Genomic DNA, 18,378 nt, shown 5'->3' with positions numbered 1-18,378 from the left:
TCAAAAATGAAACTAAATCTTGATGGCACCCATTTTGAGTTGCTTGGGTTCTAGCTGCCTATCTGTTCCTTTAGAAATTATATTATAAAGCCAGGCATGGTAGCCCATGCCTTTAATCCTAGGCAGAGGCAATGGGATCTCTGATTTTAGTTCTAGACTGGTCTACATAGGGAGTTTCAGAACAACCAGGACTGTATAGAGAGACCCTGTCTTAAAACAACAAAGAAGTATATTTGTAGCATTATATGCAAGAAGGTTATAGTTTGCCTTTATCTTTGATTGTTATTATCATATTATAACAACCTTCCTCCCACTCCCAGCATACTAGGTAACAAAATGAAACAAAATCAAGAGTGACTTGTAGCTTCTGAAAACAAAAAATTACTTTATTCCAGTGTACTGAATGGTGGATCCTTTGTCTACTTTTTTTAAATTAAGAAAGTACATTCACTGTATACTTTCTACAGTTTATTTGGAAAGAACTATTGAAGGGTGTTTAGAAAGACATCTTACACAGAATGTTAACTATGCAAAAAACCATTTTAACATGGAAGTTTTTACTTTATTTTATGTAAAACCAATAATTTGTGGCTTTCAAGAAAAAATTGCTTATTTGGATTTAGAATTTCTTTATAATTTATAGGAGTATTTTTGTTTTGCCCTTTTAAAGTTTGGTTTTTGTAGGTATTTGAAGTGTACGTTGTGCTGCTTTGGTAAACACCAAATGACTACTGCAGTTTTAAGTAAATCACTGTATCCCTTGCTTCCCATTGTTACTTGGACATGTGTTAAAGGCACCCAACCGCCGGGCGGTGGTGGCGCACGCCTTTAATCCCAGCACTCGGGAGGCAGAGCCAGGCGGATCTCTGTGAGTTCGAGGCCAGCCTGGGCTACCAAGTAAGTCCCAGGAAAGGCGCAAAGCTACACAGAGAAACCCTGTCTCGAAAAACCAAAAAAAAAAAAAAAAAAAAAAAAGGCACCCAACCACCCACTCTTTGATTTTGTTGAGGTAGGACCTCATGTAGGTGTGGAGCTCACTATGTAACTGAGGATGACCATGAACTCCTGATACCCCTTCTGCTTCCCAAATGCTGGTATTATGGCTTTTACTAAGTTTGCAGTATACAATACTTTAATTGTATTCATGCTGTCCAGTTGCAAGGCTCTTTTGCTCTCATTTCCTCTCTCTACCTCCTAGCACTTTCTCACTCTGTTCCTATGTATTGGTTGGTTGAGTTTTACACATATAAAGGAAGTTCTTTAGTATTACTGGTGTTGTTCTTTCTGTTTTTGACTTACTTCATTTAGCAAAATGTCCAACAGTGCTGCAACCTGCATGGCTTGGAAACCTGATTAAGGTGGGGAGGGAATGAAGAATTGATAGACAGTTTAATGGATGACACCAGCTGGAGCCTCAGCACTTACGCATGGGGTAGGGATGGAAGATAGCTAATCTCATAGGAGGTCTCTCTAGGCGACTGGTGTCTTACTGTAAACATCTGGAACAAGGAAGCTTCACTTGGTAGTTTATGTATGTATACACTGTCAGCATTGGAACTCCACTCAGGCTGGCTTAGAACTCCTGAGCGAGCCTCTTTTTCTACTCTGAGATGCAGGGATTACAAGCATGCTCCAGCCGTGCCTGACTTTCTGAATTGAACATTTTAGTACATTTGCTCACTGGTTTTATTGCTTGGTGAATTCTGTTCATAGACTTAATATTTGGGTTTCTTATGTTGAGTTCTGTTTAATATTTAAGTATTTGTACCCTCCGATTTCATTTTTCAACTTATTTTCTTATGCTGGACAAAATACTGGTAAACACTCTCCTTAAATGTCCCTATATTCTATGTACAGTTAAAAATGTTCTGAAAAGAGAAAAAATATGATTAGGCAGTGGGATGCACTCTTCAGTAGTACGTAATTTTGAATGATCAATTAGTATTGGAAGTAATACTTCTTTGATGAACGTCCTTACAGAGATGAAAAATTAATACCCCACAGTAGGAAGAATAGAACTTAATTTGGGGTGAGAGAAAAGATAAAATGGTTAAGGCTGTTTGCACATTAGAATCACTTGAGAAACTTTAGAACTGCACATTGCTGCTTAGCTTCTCACTCCTGTATTAGAATAATTTTAGTGTCCAGGTAACTCTAATGTATAGCAAGAGTTGAGAATCAGTGTAAATGTGCCTATTCATAATGAGTCTTAATATATTTGTTCCTCCTTGTCACCGTACATAATTCTTGCTGTATCATGAAACTGAAAATTTGCCGGTGGGTTAGATTGTGTAAGTACATACATATCTCCCCACTCCAGCTCCAGCACCTTTTGATACAGGGTCTCAGTGTGTCACTATGGATGGCCTGGAACTCTATGTAGACCAGGCTGGCCATGAGTCAACCTCACAATGCTAGAATTAAAGGTTTGGGCCACCATGCCTGGATACATACCTCCTTTTTAAAATCCTCATTATTATTAACACTGTTGAGATTAATTAATTGAACATATTTGTGTAGGTAGGTAGGTAGATAGCAAGACAGACAGGCAGCACTCAAGTTGTACATGTAGTTCTTTTGATGACAGGTGAGTCAAACTATCAAAGGACAAGTAGATATGGTTAATTTAATGTATATCTGGAGGGCTGGGATTGTAGGTAGTACTGATGGTAGAACATTTGCCTAGCATATTGGATAAGGTACTGGGTCAGATTCTCAGAACTACAGAACAAGCAAACAAAAAACCTTGTATGACACGTGGCTAATACCTTATGAGTTTTTAAAATGTGTGTGTAGAAAATTGTACTGTCCTTAGCTCTTATTCTATAGTTTTTAAGCTATTAATAGTTTCTGTTGTGAACCATTGTGAACTATTATTAGCCAACCCCTGCCCTGCTTTTGCCTTAACCAGCCTCTCTAGGACACACACATGAACATTATCTCTTTAAATTGAAAGGAAGTTGTATGAGAAATAATTCGTCTATTTCTCCTTTTTTTTTTTTAAAGATTTATTTATTTATTATGTATACAGCATGTATGACTGCAGGCCAGAAGAGGGCACCAGATCTTGTTACAGATGGTTGTGAGCCACCATGTCGTTGCTGGGAATTGAACTCAGGACCTCTGGAAGAGCAGTCAGTGCTCTTAACCTTAGAGCCATCTCTCCAGCCCCTATTTCTCCTTTCTTTTATCATGAATTCTGTCTAGTAGTCTGATGTGCCAGTCATTTCAAAAATTAAGTTAAATTCTGTCTTTATTGAGTAGACAGTATGCTAGGTTCATCATATCTGAAGTATTCATCTTAGGATTATAGCCCTTATCCTCTGGGATACCATTTAACAGTTAGAAGCAGTTGTAAATAATGTATTTGTCAAGTGCATTATTTAGTTTTATTTTAGTTAACACTGGCCTATATTAATGATGTCATAAAAATATTGGCATACGTATTGAAGATAAATATCTCCTTCAATACCTATCTTTTTAAAAAAATCCTGAGATGTAAATTTATTAAACTTTTTAGTCTGCTAATATTAAAAATTTCCTCTTATTTTTCTTTCTTGCATGTATCACAAAGAGTACTTTTAAGGGGTGTGGCAGGAGGTTTTGGACTCGATGAGTTTCCACCGAAATGTCGGAGAAGTCAGGCCAGAGCACAAAAGCAAAGGATGGGAAAAAGTATGCAACACTCAGTTTGTTTAATACTTACAAAGGAAAGTCCTTGGAAACTCAGAAGACTACAGGTGAGTAGATCCAGTAGCATTTATGTTCATAGATTTGTTAATGTAGATGGCACTGTATCTGCTGCTTTTGATTAGAGGTTAGGGCAAGCCCATTTATATTGGCCTTATATGTATACACATACTTTTCAAGGACTGTGAATTAAATATTTTACCATTGAAAATATGCACTTTCATAGACCCTTTGGGAGATTGGTTTCTATTTTTTAGTTATATGTAGCTGTGTGTGTCTTCATCTGGGTATGTAGACGTGAGTACAGGTGACTGCAGAGGTCAGAGATAATGATATAGCTGCTGGAGCTGGTGATGTATGGTTGTGAGCTGCCAAACATGGATGCTTAGAATTGAACAGCTGGTCTTCTTAACCCCTGAGCCATCTCTCCAGCCCCTCACAAAACCATTTATACATGCTTTAGTCTCCCTTCTGGCTGGCTAGAGAAAAGAAACCGTATTGAAAGACACAGAGCCATGTATACTCTGTTTAGCTACAGGGAAGAAAAGTGCTGATGAAACTACAGTGAAAAGTGGAAGGAACATTTACAGTTTTATGAATATAATTTATTCTGTAATAGTCTTTTGTTTGTGGGTTTTGTTTGTTTGGGATTGGGGGTGTTGAGACAAGGTCTTGTTGCTGTGTAACTATCTGGCTTAGAACAGGCCAGCCTCCAACCTAGAATGATTTCCCTGCCTCTACTTTCCAGACTGTAGAGTTAAAGATGTGTGCTACCTCTTTGAGCTTTCTTCTCAACATTTTAAGTTTTGAATATAGAATAAGTTGCCTGGAAGCATTTTAAAACTAGCATTGTCACACACAACAACCCCTGCCAGGCCCATAGTATATAGTGTTGCATTTTTAGAAATGGGGGTTGATTTGGGTGGCTTGGTGGTGTTTTTTGTTTTTTGAGACAGGTCTTGCTTGGTTCCCAAGATAACTTACCTGTTGAGTGAATAATTTATTTTTTGCCTTCAATTTACATTATGGGTGTATAAACTGAGTTTATGAAGCTTAACGTTAAGATTAAGGACTATTCAGAGATTCCATTGATTCCTGTGCCTCTATATTTGAAGAATAAAATGGATAGATACTACAGTAGATGTTCTAAGAAAATTGATGTTACTGATCTTTTAGTTGCAGCTCGACATGGATTACAAAGTCTTGGAAAAGTTGGTATTTCCCGGCGGATGCCTCCACCTGCTAACCTCCCAAGTCTCAAAGCAGAGAACAAAGGCAACGATCCTAATGTGAATATTGTGCCGAAGGACGGCACAGGATGGGCATCAAAACAAGAGCAGCATGAAGAAGAAAAGTGAGTCAAAATCTTTTAGAAAAGAACACTTATTACTTTATAGGAAACATCTGTCAGTAACTGTTGTGTGCTGACAGTTCTGTGTATAGTACATATAAAAACACTGTATGACAAAATTAAGATTCAGAGAGATCTTTCATCAGATGAAAAAAAAAAACAAGTCAGCTTGCTCTTTCATGCTCATCTGATGCCTCCTATCTAAGAATGATAAAATCTTGAGACTTCATAACGCTACTTAGCAACAACATGGAAAATGAACATAAAACATCCTAGGAACAAATTTATGAGTCCTGCCACATCTACTACAAACTTTTATCATAAAGTGGGACCCAGCACTCTGCTTTAGTAAGTCCTGGATTAATTCTGAGGGTTAAAAAGATAAGGCTAGGTGGTAGTGGTACATGCCTTTGATCCCAGAACTCTGGGAAGCAGAGACATGCAGGTCTATGAGTTCCAGGCCAGTATGGTTTACAGAGTGAGTTCCATGACAGTCAGAGCTACAAAGAGAAACACTGTTAGAAAAAAGATACAGATTCTCTCTCTCTCTCTCTCTCTCTCTCTCTCTCTCTCTCTCTCTCTCTCTCTCAAAGTAAATATATAGTAGACATACAACTATAATGAATGCATTACAGTCTTTTTAGATCCTTGGAGTCTAGTGGCATTGTCAACAGAATAGATGACATAGTAGCTAATCAGCAAGTTTACTTACATTACAGTCTGCACCACATTCCCTCCTCTCCCACCCTCTTCAAATCAGGCATTCTCTTTCTAATAGTAAAAATTGATTCTGAAAGAAATGAAAAAAAGAAGAATTAAAAAATTGGTTCTGTTGCCTAAATTGCAAGATGCTAAATAATTCTATCTCTAGCATTAAAACTGCTTGATATATCATAGATGCTCAAGCATTATCTATTAAGTGAAAAACAAGAATTAGTACTGTCTGCCTTAATCATTCATTCAGTAAATATTTTGTCGAGATTTGTGCCAGATTATTAGCTGAGCTAAATAGTAATTTTTAAAACTTGAATAAGTTACTGAGGAGTTGATAGGTTTTACATTGCTTTATTTGCATAGATCTTATCAAATTTCCATATTTCTGCTTAATTTATGTAGTATGTTTGGCCACCTTTGTAGAAACTTAGTTGGTTGTGGAATTATTTTATAGTAACAAGTTAGCTAGGGCTGGGTGTACCAAAAATAATACTGGCATCTTTAGTCTCTTGAATTGCCTTTCATTTTTAAATATTGCCATATTACAAGGATTGAATAAAATTATAGACTATTTTTAATCATGTTTTATTCATGAGAATGGATTAGACAGATTGCTATTACGTTTGAATGGTAATGCAGTGACGGATCTATCAACTGTAAATAGAGTTTCCCTAGGCTTCACTCCTAATTATTCCAACCTAAACTGTATATCTACATATACTTACATTTCTGTTTATATGTATTTCTTTGAAACATTATATTGGTGGCTAATTTTTGGTTATGAGTATTTCTTTAACAAAACGGAAAGTAAGCAGAGCTGTCATCTCTGGGTTATTCAAAAGTAGAGATGAATGGAAGAAAACAGCCGTAACTTTAAAGGTAATGACACAAGGGCAAACCATTTATGAGAGATGCTGCTGTAATCTATAAGTATTAAACTTGTAGCCAAAGTTAGCACACTTAATTTACATGCTTTAAAATATTTAACATGTAATATCTGAAATAATGGATTAATATTTTTTTAAAGAGCACCAGAAGTATCACCAGCACAGCCAAAACCTGGGGTTGCAGCTCCCCCAGAAGTAGCACCTGCTCCCAAATCATGGGCCAGTAACAAGCAAGGTGGGCAAGGAGATGGTAAGTGGACATTAGCTGGGGTATCTGGTTAGGTTTGATGGTTACTGAACAGCCATGTAGGAAATCATCAATGTGGAAAGCATTGCCAAAGAGATATATTCATAGCCTTATAAACTCTATTAGGCTAATTAAATTTCTTTGTCAAAAGTCATATATGATCTAAGAGCTATAAGTTATCCTCTACCTTTTAAAAAAAATCTAAGTATCAAGACATGACTCAAAAGACATGAGTTTTACCCTCAACACTGATCAATACAAATATGTTGTATATAGACATTGTATTCCCTAAATGTCTCACACTTTTTTCAGGACTTCTGGGTGTTGAAAAATTAGAGAGTGTTCATAAAGCACAGTAGTAGCTATCATACTCCTTATAAAAATGAACAAGTATGTAAGCGAATAGTGAGATGCCCTTAGGTATTTAGTGATAAAGTAGTAAATGAAGTGAAAGCATCTTAGCCTTGCTTGGGACTTGGTGATCTTTAGTATTTCAATTGGTGTATTTCAATAATACAATTTAAACTAGTTATTAAAAAGCTTTTAGCAAAGAAGTTGGACCTGAGTAGGAGGAGTCGAAACAAAGTAACTTTTCACTTGCCCGTTCAGCCTCCCTTAGTCCTCTGTATATATCTGGCCCCTTCCTCTCAAGAGTTTTGTCTTCTCATGGCTGTTCATTAACTCTTCAAAGGCTATGGTGCAGTTTAATAGTTTTATTAATATAAGCAATCATTGGAATAATTAATCAGAAAGAAGCAAGAGCTATCGTGGGAGGGTTGCTTGAATTATCTTCATTGTAAAAGTTACCTTAATTTTTTATTTAAATAAAAAAAAATGTAGGAATCCAAGTGAACAGTCAATTTCAGCAGGAATTTCCCAGTCTGCAGGCAGCTGGAGATCAGGAAAAGAAAGAAAAAGAAGCAAATGATGAAAACTATGGACCCGGCCCCAGTTTACGGCCACCAAGTGAGAATGCTTTCTACCTGTTTTATCTTGGGATATCACCTCATGTATGCTGGTGTGTGTGTGTGTGTGTGTGTGTGTATATCACTTTCCTACTTTCTAGAGACTAATGCTGTATTTACTTAAAACACTGGGGTTTGGGACCGACAGTAGTACCACTGTTGGAAATGAGATTGTTGGAAATGTATTATACTTAACTTACTAAATCAAAATTTCTAAGATGTCCAGGTCTCTTGTATGTAAATAATATCTTATCCTTTTTGCCCTGTTCATTCCCTTTCCTCTTAGAGTGCATGCATCTACCTCAGCCTTCCAAGGTCTGCATGCATTTATAGGCATATGCTACTGTGCCTAGCCATATTTGATCTTTTTACAGTAACAAGTTTTTAAGCATGTTTCTCTGTTGTATAAGGTCTATTTCTTTACTCTGTTTGTATTCCACAGTTTCTTGCTTTCTGAACTCAGACTGAGGAAATAAATTATTTTGGATAGTGAAGGATACTTTATGTGCATTATAAAGAAGAAACTAAAACTATGAAATGTTTGAGAGATGTGTAAATGTCATCACTAAAGATTTCAACAGACACTATTCATGAGGTTTCTCTGACAAAAATTTTATAGGTCCATATTTTTAACTAGAAGTATGAAATGTTTGAGAGACGTGTAAATGTCATCACTAAAGATTTCAACAGACACTCTATTCATGAGGTTCCTCTGGCAAAAATTTTATAGGTTCTTATTTTTAATGTTATAATGTATTTCACATTTTAGGCCTAGTTCTTGTCAAACCTGAATATATCATCTACTTTTATTTTTTAACCTTCATAATGTAATCAATTAATTCATACTACAACTTGTCAGCTCCATTATTTCTGCATTTGATTAAATTTTGACCTAAAAGTTACTTATTGCCTCCTAATAAATATGGCAGAGTGAGTCAACAAACTGAACCCAACAATGTTTCTGAAGGCTAGGAATCCAAAAGAAGCCTGGTTAGAAGTTATGACTAAGGGATTCTCTCACAGCCCCTTTCCTGGTACTGTTCATGACATGTCTTCCCCAAAATAAGTGATAGAGAGACTGATGTAAAAGATTGGACTTTTTTCTAGAATGGGGACTGTTTATATCTGTCTCTTTTAATAATCTCTTCACAGTTCCCTTAAAAGCACACAGTGGTTTTACTTGGTTAAGGATTTGAACAAGATAATTTCACTGAATCTCTCACCTGGGCCCATGTAACTAGTAATAGTTGACGGAAAATCAATGGATGTGAGCATCTCCATCAACTCTTCTGGGCTGCACCTCACCTTACTTCCCGCTAGAATTCTCATGTATCTTGAAACATGACTGTCTGACAGTAGAGCAAATGAGAGTAGTGATTTTTTTTTTTAACCTCTACAAAAATACTGATAAAGCTCATAGAGGTTCTAATAGCCCTCCTCTGATGGCTTGTCATGGTAGCCTGAGTTACAATTTTTCTGCTTTGGAAGCCACGACTCTAGACTGCCTGAATTCATTAAAGAGACTTAGCAGACCCACACTGAGTTTCTCCGCCACCTCTTTACTGCATTTATTTGATGACATTTTCTTGAAATGGGCATAGGTTGGTTGGTGTCACTGTTATGTTACTAAATATTTTCTTTTTTCTCTCCGTACCAGATGTTGCTTGTTGGAGAGATGGTGGTAAGTCTGCTGGCTCACCTTCCTCTGATCAGGATGAAAAGCAACTTGGCCAGGATGAAAGCACGGCTATAACATCAGAACAAAATGATATTCTGAAAGTAGTGGAAAAGAGGATAGCTTGTGGTCCTCCACAGACCAAGCTGAATGGACAACAGGCTGCCCTTGCTTCTCAGTATAGAGCTATGATGCCTTCATATGTGAGTATTGCTGAACATGCAAGCAGTCAAAAGGATTTTCTACTGTGGGATTCAAGAAGAAAATTGGACTAGGGGAAATTGTGCTTCTTTGGTCTCATTAACATCAAATTAAAAATTAATTATGAATATAGTAAAGTAAGCAGATCACATGTATTGGCAGCACAGGTAGCTTTATCATTAACAAATCACAGAACGTTACACTCAACATTGGATTTATGGGTCAATAAAGAAGCATATATCACCAGACGTGGTGGCCTACACCTTTAATTCCCTGCATTTAGGAGGCAAAAGCAGGTAGAACACTATGAGTTTGAAGCCAGCATGGTCTACATGAGTTCCGTGACAGCCAGGGCTACATAGTGAGACCTTATGCCAAAAGCAAACATACAAAAGAAGCACGTATATTAATTGCCATATCACAGCTTTTATTTGTTATGGAAATAGAATTTTACCGTAATACTTTGTATCAGTGTGTACTTTGGTTTATGGGTTTAAAACTTTTTGGAGAAGAGGTTCATGGGATTTGCCAAATTGCCCAAGCAATAGTTCATGGCTAGGGGAAAAAAGTTAAAACTGTTTAAGTTCTAATTAAATTTTTAAATCTATAGTATGGTCTTGTTTTTGAGACAAGATTTGTATGAAGTTCAAGTAGGCTTCGAAAGGAGTCCGATGTCAGGCTACTGAGTGTGAGATTATAGGCAATGCTTGTTACGCCTACCTCAATTAATTTTTACAAAAAAACAAAACAAAAAACGGTAATAAATGCCCAGTCTCCATGATTTCAGGCTACTAAAGCAATCCTAGATACTCTATTTCATTTGTGGATTTTTTGTATTTTGAAAGGAGACAACCAGGTAAAAAGTACATTACCAGCTAAAATTAAAAAATGAATTCTTAAGTATTAGGATCCAGGCAATGATTGATTCTTTGGAATAAGTTCCTATTTCTTGTTAGAGATCTTGTTACCTGTGGGTACATCTGTCTTTTATACTTTTCCTTTCATTGTTTTATGTTTTGAATTATTTGTTTTAAGTTGTGTGTACTCTATTCCTTCTTCTGACATGTTTTACCATTCTAGAAAAGCAGAGGGAAATGAATTGCTAAATATTTTCTAAAGGTGGAGGGTTCCAGTTCATTGTGCATGAGGCTCTGGCCTTGTCTCCCCAGTGCTGAAAGATAACATCCTAAGAAGGATGAGTCTGATTTAAAAAAAAAAAAAAACTTTACAAACTGACCTGATCTTTAAAAATGATTATACTCTTACCTCCTCATTTTTAGAATTTGCTTATAGATTTTTGAGCTTCCAGGTTTGAATGTTAGAATGTCAAAGCAAAGGAAAGAGAAGGAGGCTTCAATACCAGTTGCCTCTGATTCTGGTTGAAAAAGTGTTTCACTAGTTATCAAAAGCAAACACCTTTTAACACAAGTATATGTTGAGAATTTAGGAATTGTTTCTGTTATTAATGTATGACAAACTCCAAATTTTAAGCTGTAAGGCACATAAAATTAATCATGTCTGAAGTATCAAAAGGAGGATCTAATAAACTAAAGATAATTTTGCCTATTTTTACTCCTTTCAATATAGGTATGTGATGCAGACAGGTGCACCCCCCCCCTTCCCCACCCCATTTTCCTCCAAAGTTCATAGTTGAACTTCGTCTGTTGTTTAATTTGACCTCATTTCAGCCCTACTTAGTAGAAATGCCTTCTTTAAAAGCTTGGTCATACAAACAACCCTTTTTTCCTTATGGAAAAAGATTTTTGTTTTGTGTCAAGACATTTTTTTAGCAAAAGCTAATCTGGTTCAGAATACACATAGAGTATTTGAGATACACCATTGATATTATTTACATGATTGCCTTGTGTGTCGGTAAAAGAGTAAGTACTTCTTGAGGTTTTCCCCTTCCAGATCATAGGATGAATCCTTTAGTTGTTAGTGTTTTCAAACCTGCCCCACAGCCCCCCCTTTTTAAGCTTTCCTTTTCAAAGCTGAGATCCCACAAAAATCACCTTGACTTTTTATCAGGTCTTAGTTTATGTCATCTGTGTAGTAACTTGGCTGAGAACCTGTTTTCTGTGCCATGCTGAATGTCTTTCAGGGTACTCCTTTACCCATCTCTTGCCCTAATTTTGGTATGGACTTTTACTTTTCTGTAATCTGAAGTGAGCTCTTCTTTTTTAGTGAATCTTTCCACTTATCTTACACAAAAAATTCCTACTTGGATAAGGCTTCCTGGGGTTTGTGTATTACAAATTTGTGGCTTTTACATTTTTTGTGTCATTACATAAGCTATAATTATATTAATGAGATACAGAGGTTCTTCATATGCCCTAGTTAATACTTTTGTGGTACAGTTTGCTGGAGGGGTGCGAGGGCACATGTCTTTAAGGTAGGCTGATCTCTGAATTTGCAAACAGCTGTTTTGTAGCAAATTCCAGGTCAGCCACAGCTACATAGTGAGGCTTCTGCCTTGAAAACAAAAAAGACTTTCTGGAATCCTTGTTCCTATAAATGGTTCGTTACTGAGGTGGTTTGTTATTGAGGATGAGTGATGTCTATATTAGCAAAGTTAATTATTCATATCATTTGCCTTAATCATTCATACTTCATTACATTTTAAGAGCCACTCAATCTGATTTGTATATCATAAGTTACTAAATTTCTTGTTTTCTTCACAGATGTTTCAGCAGTACCCAAGGATGGCATATCCTCCTCTACATGGCCCCATGAGGTTCCCACCTTCTTTATCTGAAACAAACAAGTAAGACTATTTAAAAAAGCCTACAAGAGATATGTGCATATTAAGATTTTTTTGAACATTGGGTATTCATTTTTCTATTCTCAAAAGGACATTTGCTAGTAATTAGCTACTTTTAAGAAAAAAACTAAAATAGTTCAGTATTTGAAAAATCTAATTGACACAAATTCTGAAAACAGGAAATCATGCCTAAAACCAGTGATAATTATTTCTCCCCTTTTCTTGTCATGTTGGTCACCCCATTCTTTTCCTCTGCTTAATGTAAAATTTTTAGTATCCTCTTAAATAATATTATTAATTATGCATTTTTAAATAAAATAAGTTTTTGAACTTTGTAAGCTACTAATTATATAATAGTGATTTTTGTAGTCATATCATGGCCAGTGTATATCTTGCTATAGCAAACATTAATGTTGAATTGAAATGAAACTAAATTCCAGCATTTTAATACTCTCAATTCAATATAATTAAAACTGGTGCATTTTTTCTCTGCCCTCCCAATCATTAGAGGCCTTCGAGGAAGAGGTCCTCCTCCTTCGTGGGCTTCTGAGCCTGAACGCCCATCCATCCTTAGTGCATCAGAACTGAAGGAGCTCGATAAATTTGATAACCTAGATGCTGAAGCTGATGAAGGATGGGCAGGTAAGAAGCAAAATTCATTAAGCATTTTAAACTGATTGGTGTTTTATAAGGCCCATCTAAAGTTTCATTCGTTTAACAGGTGCTCAGATGGAAGTAGATTATACAGAACAGCTGAATTTCAGTGATGACGATGAGCAAGGAAGCGGTAGTCCTAAAGAGAACAGCAGGTAACTTGGGACAGTGTTGCTGTTGACAGGGTGATTTTTGTTGATAGAATATTGTTCCGCAAAGATGCTTCATAGATATTTTATATATATATATATAATTTCTTCCTTTTTCTCCTGAAATATTAGTGAGGTAGGGGAGTGATTAGTAAGCCTAATTAATACAGTACAGCTAATCAAGGAATTAAGAGTTTATATTTCTTCAGAAGGTACATTTTTCAAAAGGCTGTTTGTATACTTGGTGTCTAACTGCAGATGAGTATCTGGGACCATTTTACTAGCAGAACTGGAGACAATTTCTTAGCCTACTTAGTTGCTTCAAGGTCTTGATTTTTTTCCCCCCTATACCTTTAAAATGGTTAGGGTTTTTTGTTTGTTTTTGGTTTTGTTTGGTTTGGTTTTTCGAGACAAGGTTTCTCTGTGTAGTTTTGGTGCCTGTCCTGGATCTCACTCTGTAAATCAGGGTTAATGAATGTATAATATAATATTAGGCTTTTCCATGCCCTGTTGGTAATTTTGTCAGCCATGGCATTGTAATATGCTATAGTTTCATGATCAATCATCTGTGAGATGTCTGTGATATACTAATTTGATTTATTTTCCTTACTGAACCAGAATAAATTAGAATATAGTCCAATATCACTTATTTATATTCAGGTGATATTTTTTGAGTGGACAGAAAAAGAAAAAATGGTATGTTAAGAGTGATTTGCATCACAGATGAGTATCTATCTAGTTTGAGCAGCTGCCATACTGCTATGCTAGTTAACCTTTGATAATGTGAACTAACTAGTCCTCAAGCCACTACAGAAACATAGTGTGTATTATTGAATGAATTAATATCACTAAGTCACAAACCTATCATTCATTGCCTTATACACTTTCTTCCCCTGAAATCATACATAAAACATTTCTACACCGAGAGAAGTCATTTGCTTGTTATGTAATTCTATTTAGCTTTTTTGATATCCTCTGCATTTTGATTCTTCAGTGAGGATCAAAGTTCAAAAACACCTGAAAACACAGAAAACCGAAAAGAAATAGATGAAGCATCTGGCACTAAATTATCTTCTCAGATACCTGCTCAGCCTCCAGTAGCAAAAAGTCCTTATGGAAAGGGACCTCCATTTAATCAGGTTCGTTGGGGCCGTGCACATCCTTGTCATTAACAATACTTCACATGAATTAATCTTACGTTCAAAATTGGAGGGACTTGGGAAAGGTTCTATGGTTTGCAGGCAGGAGTGGGATGGTGGTGGTAGTTTTGTGTAACTGCTTATTTGAAACAAGGTCTTGCCCTGTGGCTTGGGCTTCGCCCTCATGGGTCCTGAACTGTCAGACCTATGTCACAGTACTTGACTGGGACTGTGTCTTTCCTTTAAATAAGCCTGAACCTTTGCTGATTTTATTGCCTGTTAATTGGAATTATTGATATAGTAGCTAAAATTATTAAGCCAAAAATGAGACTTCACTTTTGTCTTGTTAATCAACTCAGGTCAGAATAGAGGTGTATTTTGATCTCATCTATGAATTGAGTTGGTGTAGCAATAGCTACATTGCAAACTGAAAGGGGGTATATTCAAGAAATTCATTGTGATTTTTAATTAAGAATCATTGTGTAGGCGGCATATATTTGAATTTCTACAAAACAGATGGAAGAACATACCCATCACTAAGCTAAAAGGAGCAAGCAGGCAGGCAGTGTTTGAAAGGAAAAGGAGATTTTCACCATTTGCATAGTGGGTTGGTTTCTTACCTTAACTGAAATGGCAGTGTGGAGAATGGTTCTGTAAAGAGTACTTTTACAGTGACTGATAACGCTTTTCCTAAAATGAGGACAAGGCTGATGGGTTGACTTTGAACAATCTTGTGTTCTCATTAAGAAAATGAGTATAGTGCATCATAAGTATTTGAGATAATTTTTTTTAATCTCCCCTGCCCCAATCTTTTGTTCTTCATTACAGGAACGTGGACACTTGCCACCACCTCCCAAGTTGCTTGCACAACAGGTAGATTTTAGATAAGTGTTGGTGTATGGTATGCTGTGTTTGGTTTTATTTATAGTTTTCTTTTGATGAAACGGTGCTGTATGTTTATAACTTTGATGAAACAGTTGTATATTGTTCGCTCGGTGGCTTTGGCATGTTTTTCTTCTAGTTCTTTTCATCATTCGTCTCTAACAGGCACAATGTGCATCTCATTAAAGAATGAGAAGCACTCGGCTTATAGCTGCCACTTCCACACTAGTAGTCTTCCTTCCTGCTGTCCTTGCTTGTCCAGCCATTTACTTGTTCCCTGAAGTCAGTCCTGTCACTTACTACAGTGTTACTTCTTGGCATTTAAGAAAAACAAGCTGTCTACATACCACCTCTTCGTCTTGCCACATCTACTCCATTTCTTTGTTCTCCATCATAGCAACATTCTTTTAATGAGTTATTTAAACTTAGGTGCATGAGTCATTAGTCACCACCACTGCCACGAATAAATGTGTATTCACACACATACATGCTTATTCCCTCTTCAAATACATTTCCAAATATTAATTTAACAAATAACTTGTACTAAATTATGTTTAGAAAAAAAACACTTTATAATAATAAGGCAAATAGCTCAGCAAAATGGTTTCAGCCTCACAATGGAAGATGTTGTGAGTGTGGGGTCTGGGACATAGCCCAGTGACTAAAGTGCTTGCTATACAAGCATGAGGATGTGAATTCAAATCGCCAGAATACACACATCCAGGAGAATTCATAGATGTTTGTGGTGTACACAGTGATGACCAACAATGACACTTATTTTATTTATTTGTTTGTTTATTTTTTTGGGGGGGGGTTCGAGACAAGGTTTCTCTGTGTAGCTTTGCATCTTTCCTGGGCCTCACTGTTTAGACCAGGCTAGCCTCGAACTCACAAGAGATCCACCTGCCTCTGCCTCCCGAGTGCTGGGATTAAAGGTGTGCGCCACCACCACCTGGCCACCTATTTTAAATAAGGTACAGGGCAAAGATGACATCTGTTCTTTGACCTCTGCACATATGCTTTGCTCATAAGTAATGAATGCATTCGTGTACATCAAACCACACACTCACAAAGAAAATACATGAATGGTCAGTAAGCACGTGGAAAGGTAGTCAGTACCTTTAATAACTATTGTAATGCAAATTTAAACAACGCTGATGTATTTCCTGTGCATTCATTATTGCCATAATAACGAGGATATAGGATAGCTTACACACTTGAACAGTGCTTTGAAGTCTGTAAACCTTGTGAACAGTGTAGGAAGGCAGCTTGACAGTTTCTTGTTAAGGAAACATGACTTGAGAGTGTCACTGCAAGCTTTTTAGTCAAGAAGAATGAAAACACACAGACTAGTGTGTTTATAACTCTTATATGTAGTTAGGTAGAATACTAAGAGCAACCCAGGATACACATGGGTCATAGTTTCCTGTACTGGTAGAGGAACACTAAACAGCAGTGAGTGGTGTAACCTACCACAGACTAACCACCAAACTAATTACAGTGCACCAAAGAAAATAGACCAAAGATACAACTTTTTCTGCTTCAGTGAAATTGTAGGACAGGAAAAAGTGTTATGGTTAAGGTATTTGGAAGTCATGGATAAGAGCAGAAGAGTGGTGGAAAATAAGTTTCCTATGTATATCATATCCTTTTGTGAAATTATTTCTCCTTTTTTAGATTGGCTCTGAGCTGTAGGTGAAGCCGTGAAAAGAGATTGATGGTTTGATAAGACAGCACTGTTGGTGCATGTTCACTTCTTAGCTGTTGTTTGTTTCCACCAGGCCATTATTTTTCCTTTTTTTCTTTTTTTGGACTCCTGACTGGGCTATAAGTGAATTTCAGTCTTTCTTGGTTTTTTTTTTTTTTGGTTTTTTCGAGACAGGGTTTCTCTGTGTAGCTTTGCACCTTTTCCTGGAACTCACTTGGTAGCCCAGGCTGGCCTCGAACTCACAGAGATCCGCCTGGCTAATTTCAGTCTTTCTTATACTGGTAACTTTCCATTTCTGTGTGTTGAAAATCTTGAGTTTTATTGTTTATATTCTAGCCCTTCATGTGCTTTTCCTCATTCTTATCTTTGCAGGGTTTCCAGCAATGTTGTTTAAGCTTTAGCCATCATTTAAAACCATCAATGAAAAGTATCACTCACATGCTCCTCTCAACTCTCCATTGTGTTCTGGATTCAGTTGTCAATTTCTCTTACCAGACTGAGTTTTGAGAATTTACTTAGGGCTATTTCTTTGGCAGCCATCTCCTCCATCTCTTTCTCTGAATCTTTTATTCTAGTCCTTCCTCGTTCATATTCTTGGTGCCCATGTGCTGCCATTTTACATATTTGGGCCCTTCTTCCACCTTGAGGCATTTCCCCTGTTAGGCAGTTTTGTCTGCAAGCCGCTATAAAAGCATACACTTAAATTTATGTTATTTCTAAGTTGATATTTTGAAAATCCTTGTGCTTTTTATCTTAGCATAAACTGAGCAGTAATGCTTACCTAGCACAATGAATGGGTATTTGCTCACTCAGTATTTGATGACCTAATTTTTCTCTCCTAATTTGGTGGGTTGTCTAGACTTAGACTTTACATGTTATTTCTTTTTGTTTTATTTTTAATTTCCTAAGTTGTATGCACATGCAGAACTCAGAGTTTGGGAAGTCAGTTCTCTCCTACAGTGTGGGACCTGGGATTAAACTCAGGTTGTCGGAGTTGGTAGTAGGTGCCTTGATCCTCCGTGGCTATCTTGCTGGCCCTATTTCTTTTCATTTTAATGTATATGCTTTGACAGGGCAATTATTTTCTTTTTTTTTCTCTCTCTTAATGGACCCTTTTTCCCACTTCTCCATGTTTATGGCATCCAACATTGGTCACAAAGTTGTCAGGTTAATGAGATGACTCAGTGGATTAAGGGTGCTTGCTGTCAAGCTTGACAACCTGAGTTTACTCTGGGGAACCCATATAATGCAATAATAAGAGAGCTGATTCCCACAGGTTGTTCTCTGATCTCCACATATACACACATGCATACACAAATAGATATAAAACAAATTATTTCAAAAATTGAATTCTC

At 36.7% G+C, this 18,378-nt stretch overlaps 1 protein-coding gene across 11 annotated transcripts in view; it reads left to right on the top strand.

Moving 5' to 3' along the window:
• The window catches only part of Prrc2c (proline rich coiled-coil 2C), a 78,513-nt gene that overhangs the window by 20,153 nt on the left and 39,982 nt on the right, over window positions 1–18,378 (top strand). For 7 of the 11 annotated variants that reach the window (XM_052737397.1, XM_052737404.1, XM_052737399.1 and 4 more), the window contains exons 2-11: window positions 3,575–3,740; window positions 4,867–5,044; window positions 6,783–6,892; window positions 7,730–7,855; window positions 9,512–9,732; window positions 12,412–12,494; window positions 13,000–13,133; window positions 13,213–13,300; window positions 14,289–14,433; window positions 15,262–15,306. In XM_052737397.1, the coding sequence (XP_052593357.1) occupies window positions 3,629–3,740; window positions 4,867–5,044; window positions 6,783–6,892; window positions 7,730–7,855; window positions 9,512–9,732; window positions 12,412–12,494; window positions 13,000–13,133; window positions 13,213–13,300; window positions 14,289–14,433; window positions 15,262–15,306 (1,242 nt within the window). In that variant the 5' untranslated portion in view covers window positions 3,575–3,628. The remainder of the gene's footprint in view (window positions 1–3,574; window positions 3,741–4,866; window positions 5,045–6,782; window positions 6,893–7,729; window positions 7,856–9,511; window positions 9,733–12,411; window positions 12,495–12,999; window positions 13,134–13,212; window positions 13,301–14,288; window positions 14,434–15,261; window positions 15,307–18,378) is intronic. The other 4 variants (XM_052737406.1, XM_052737401.1, XM_052737398.1 and 1 more) reach the window with 2 other exon arrangements.

The sequence above is a fragment of the Peromyscus californicus genome, unplaced genomic scaffold, assembly GCF_007827085.1.
Source record: "Peromyscus californicus insignis strain IS unplaced genomic scaffold, ASM782708v3 Scaffold_14__1_contigs__length_90479793_seg_2, whole genome shotgun sequence".
Classification (NCBI taxonomy): domain Eukaryota; kingdom Metazoa; phylum Chordata; class Mammalia; order Rodentia; family Cricetidae; genus Peromyscus; species Peromyscus californicus.
Note: the sequence above shows the minus strand (reverse complement) of the source record. Positions and strands in the feature narration are given on the sequence as shown.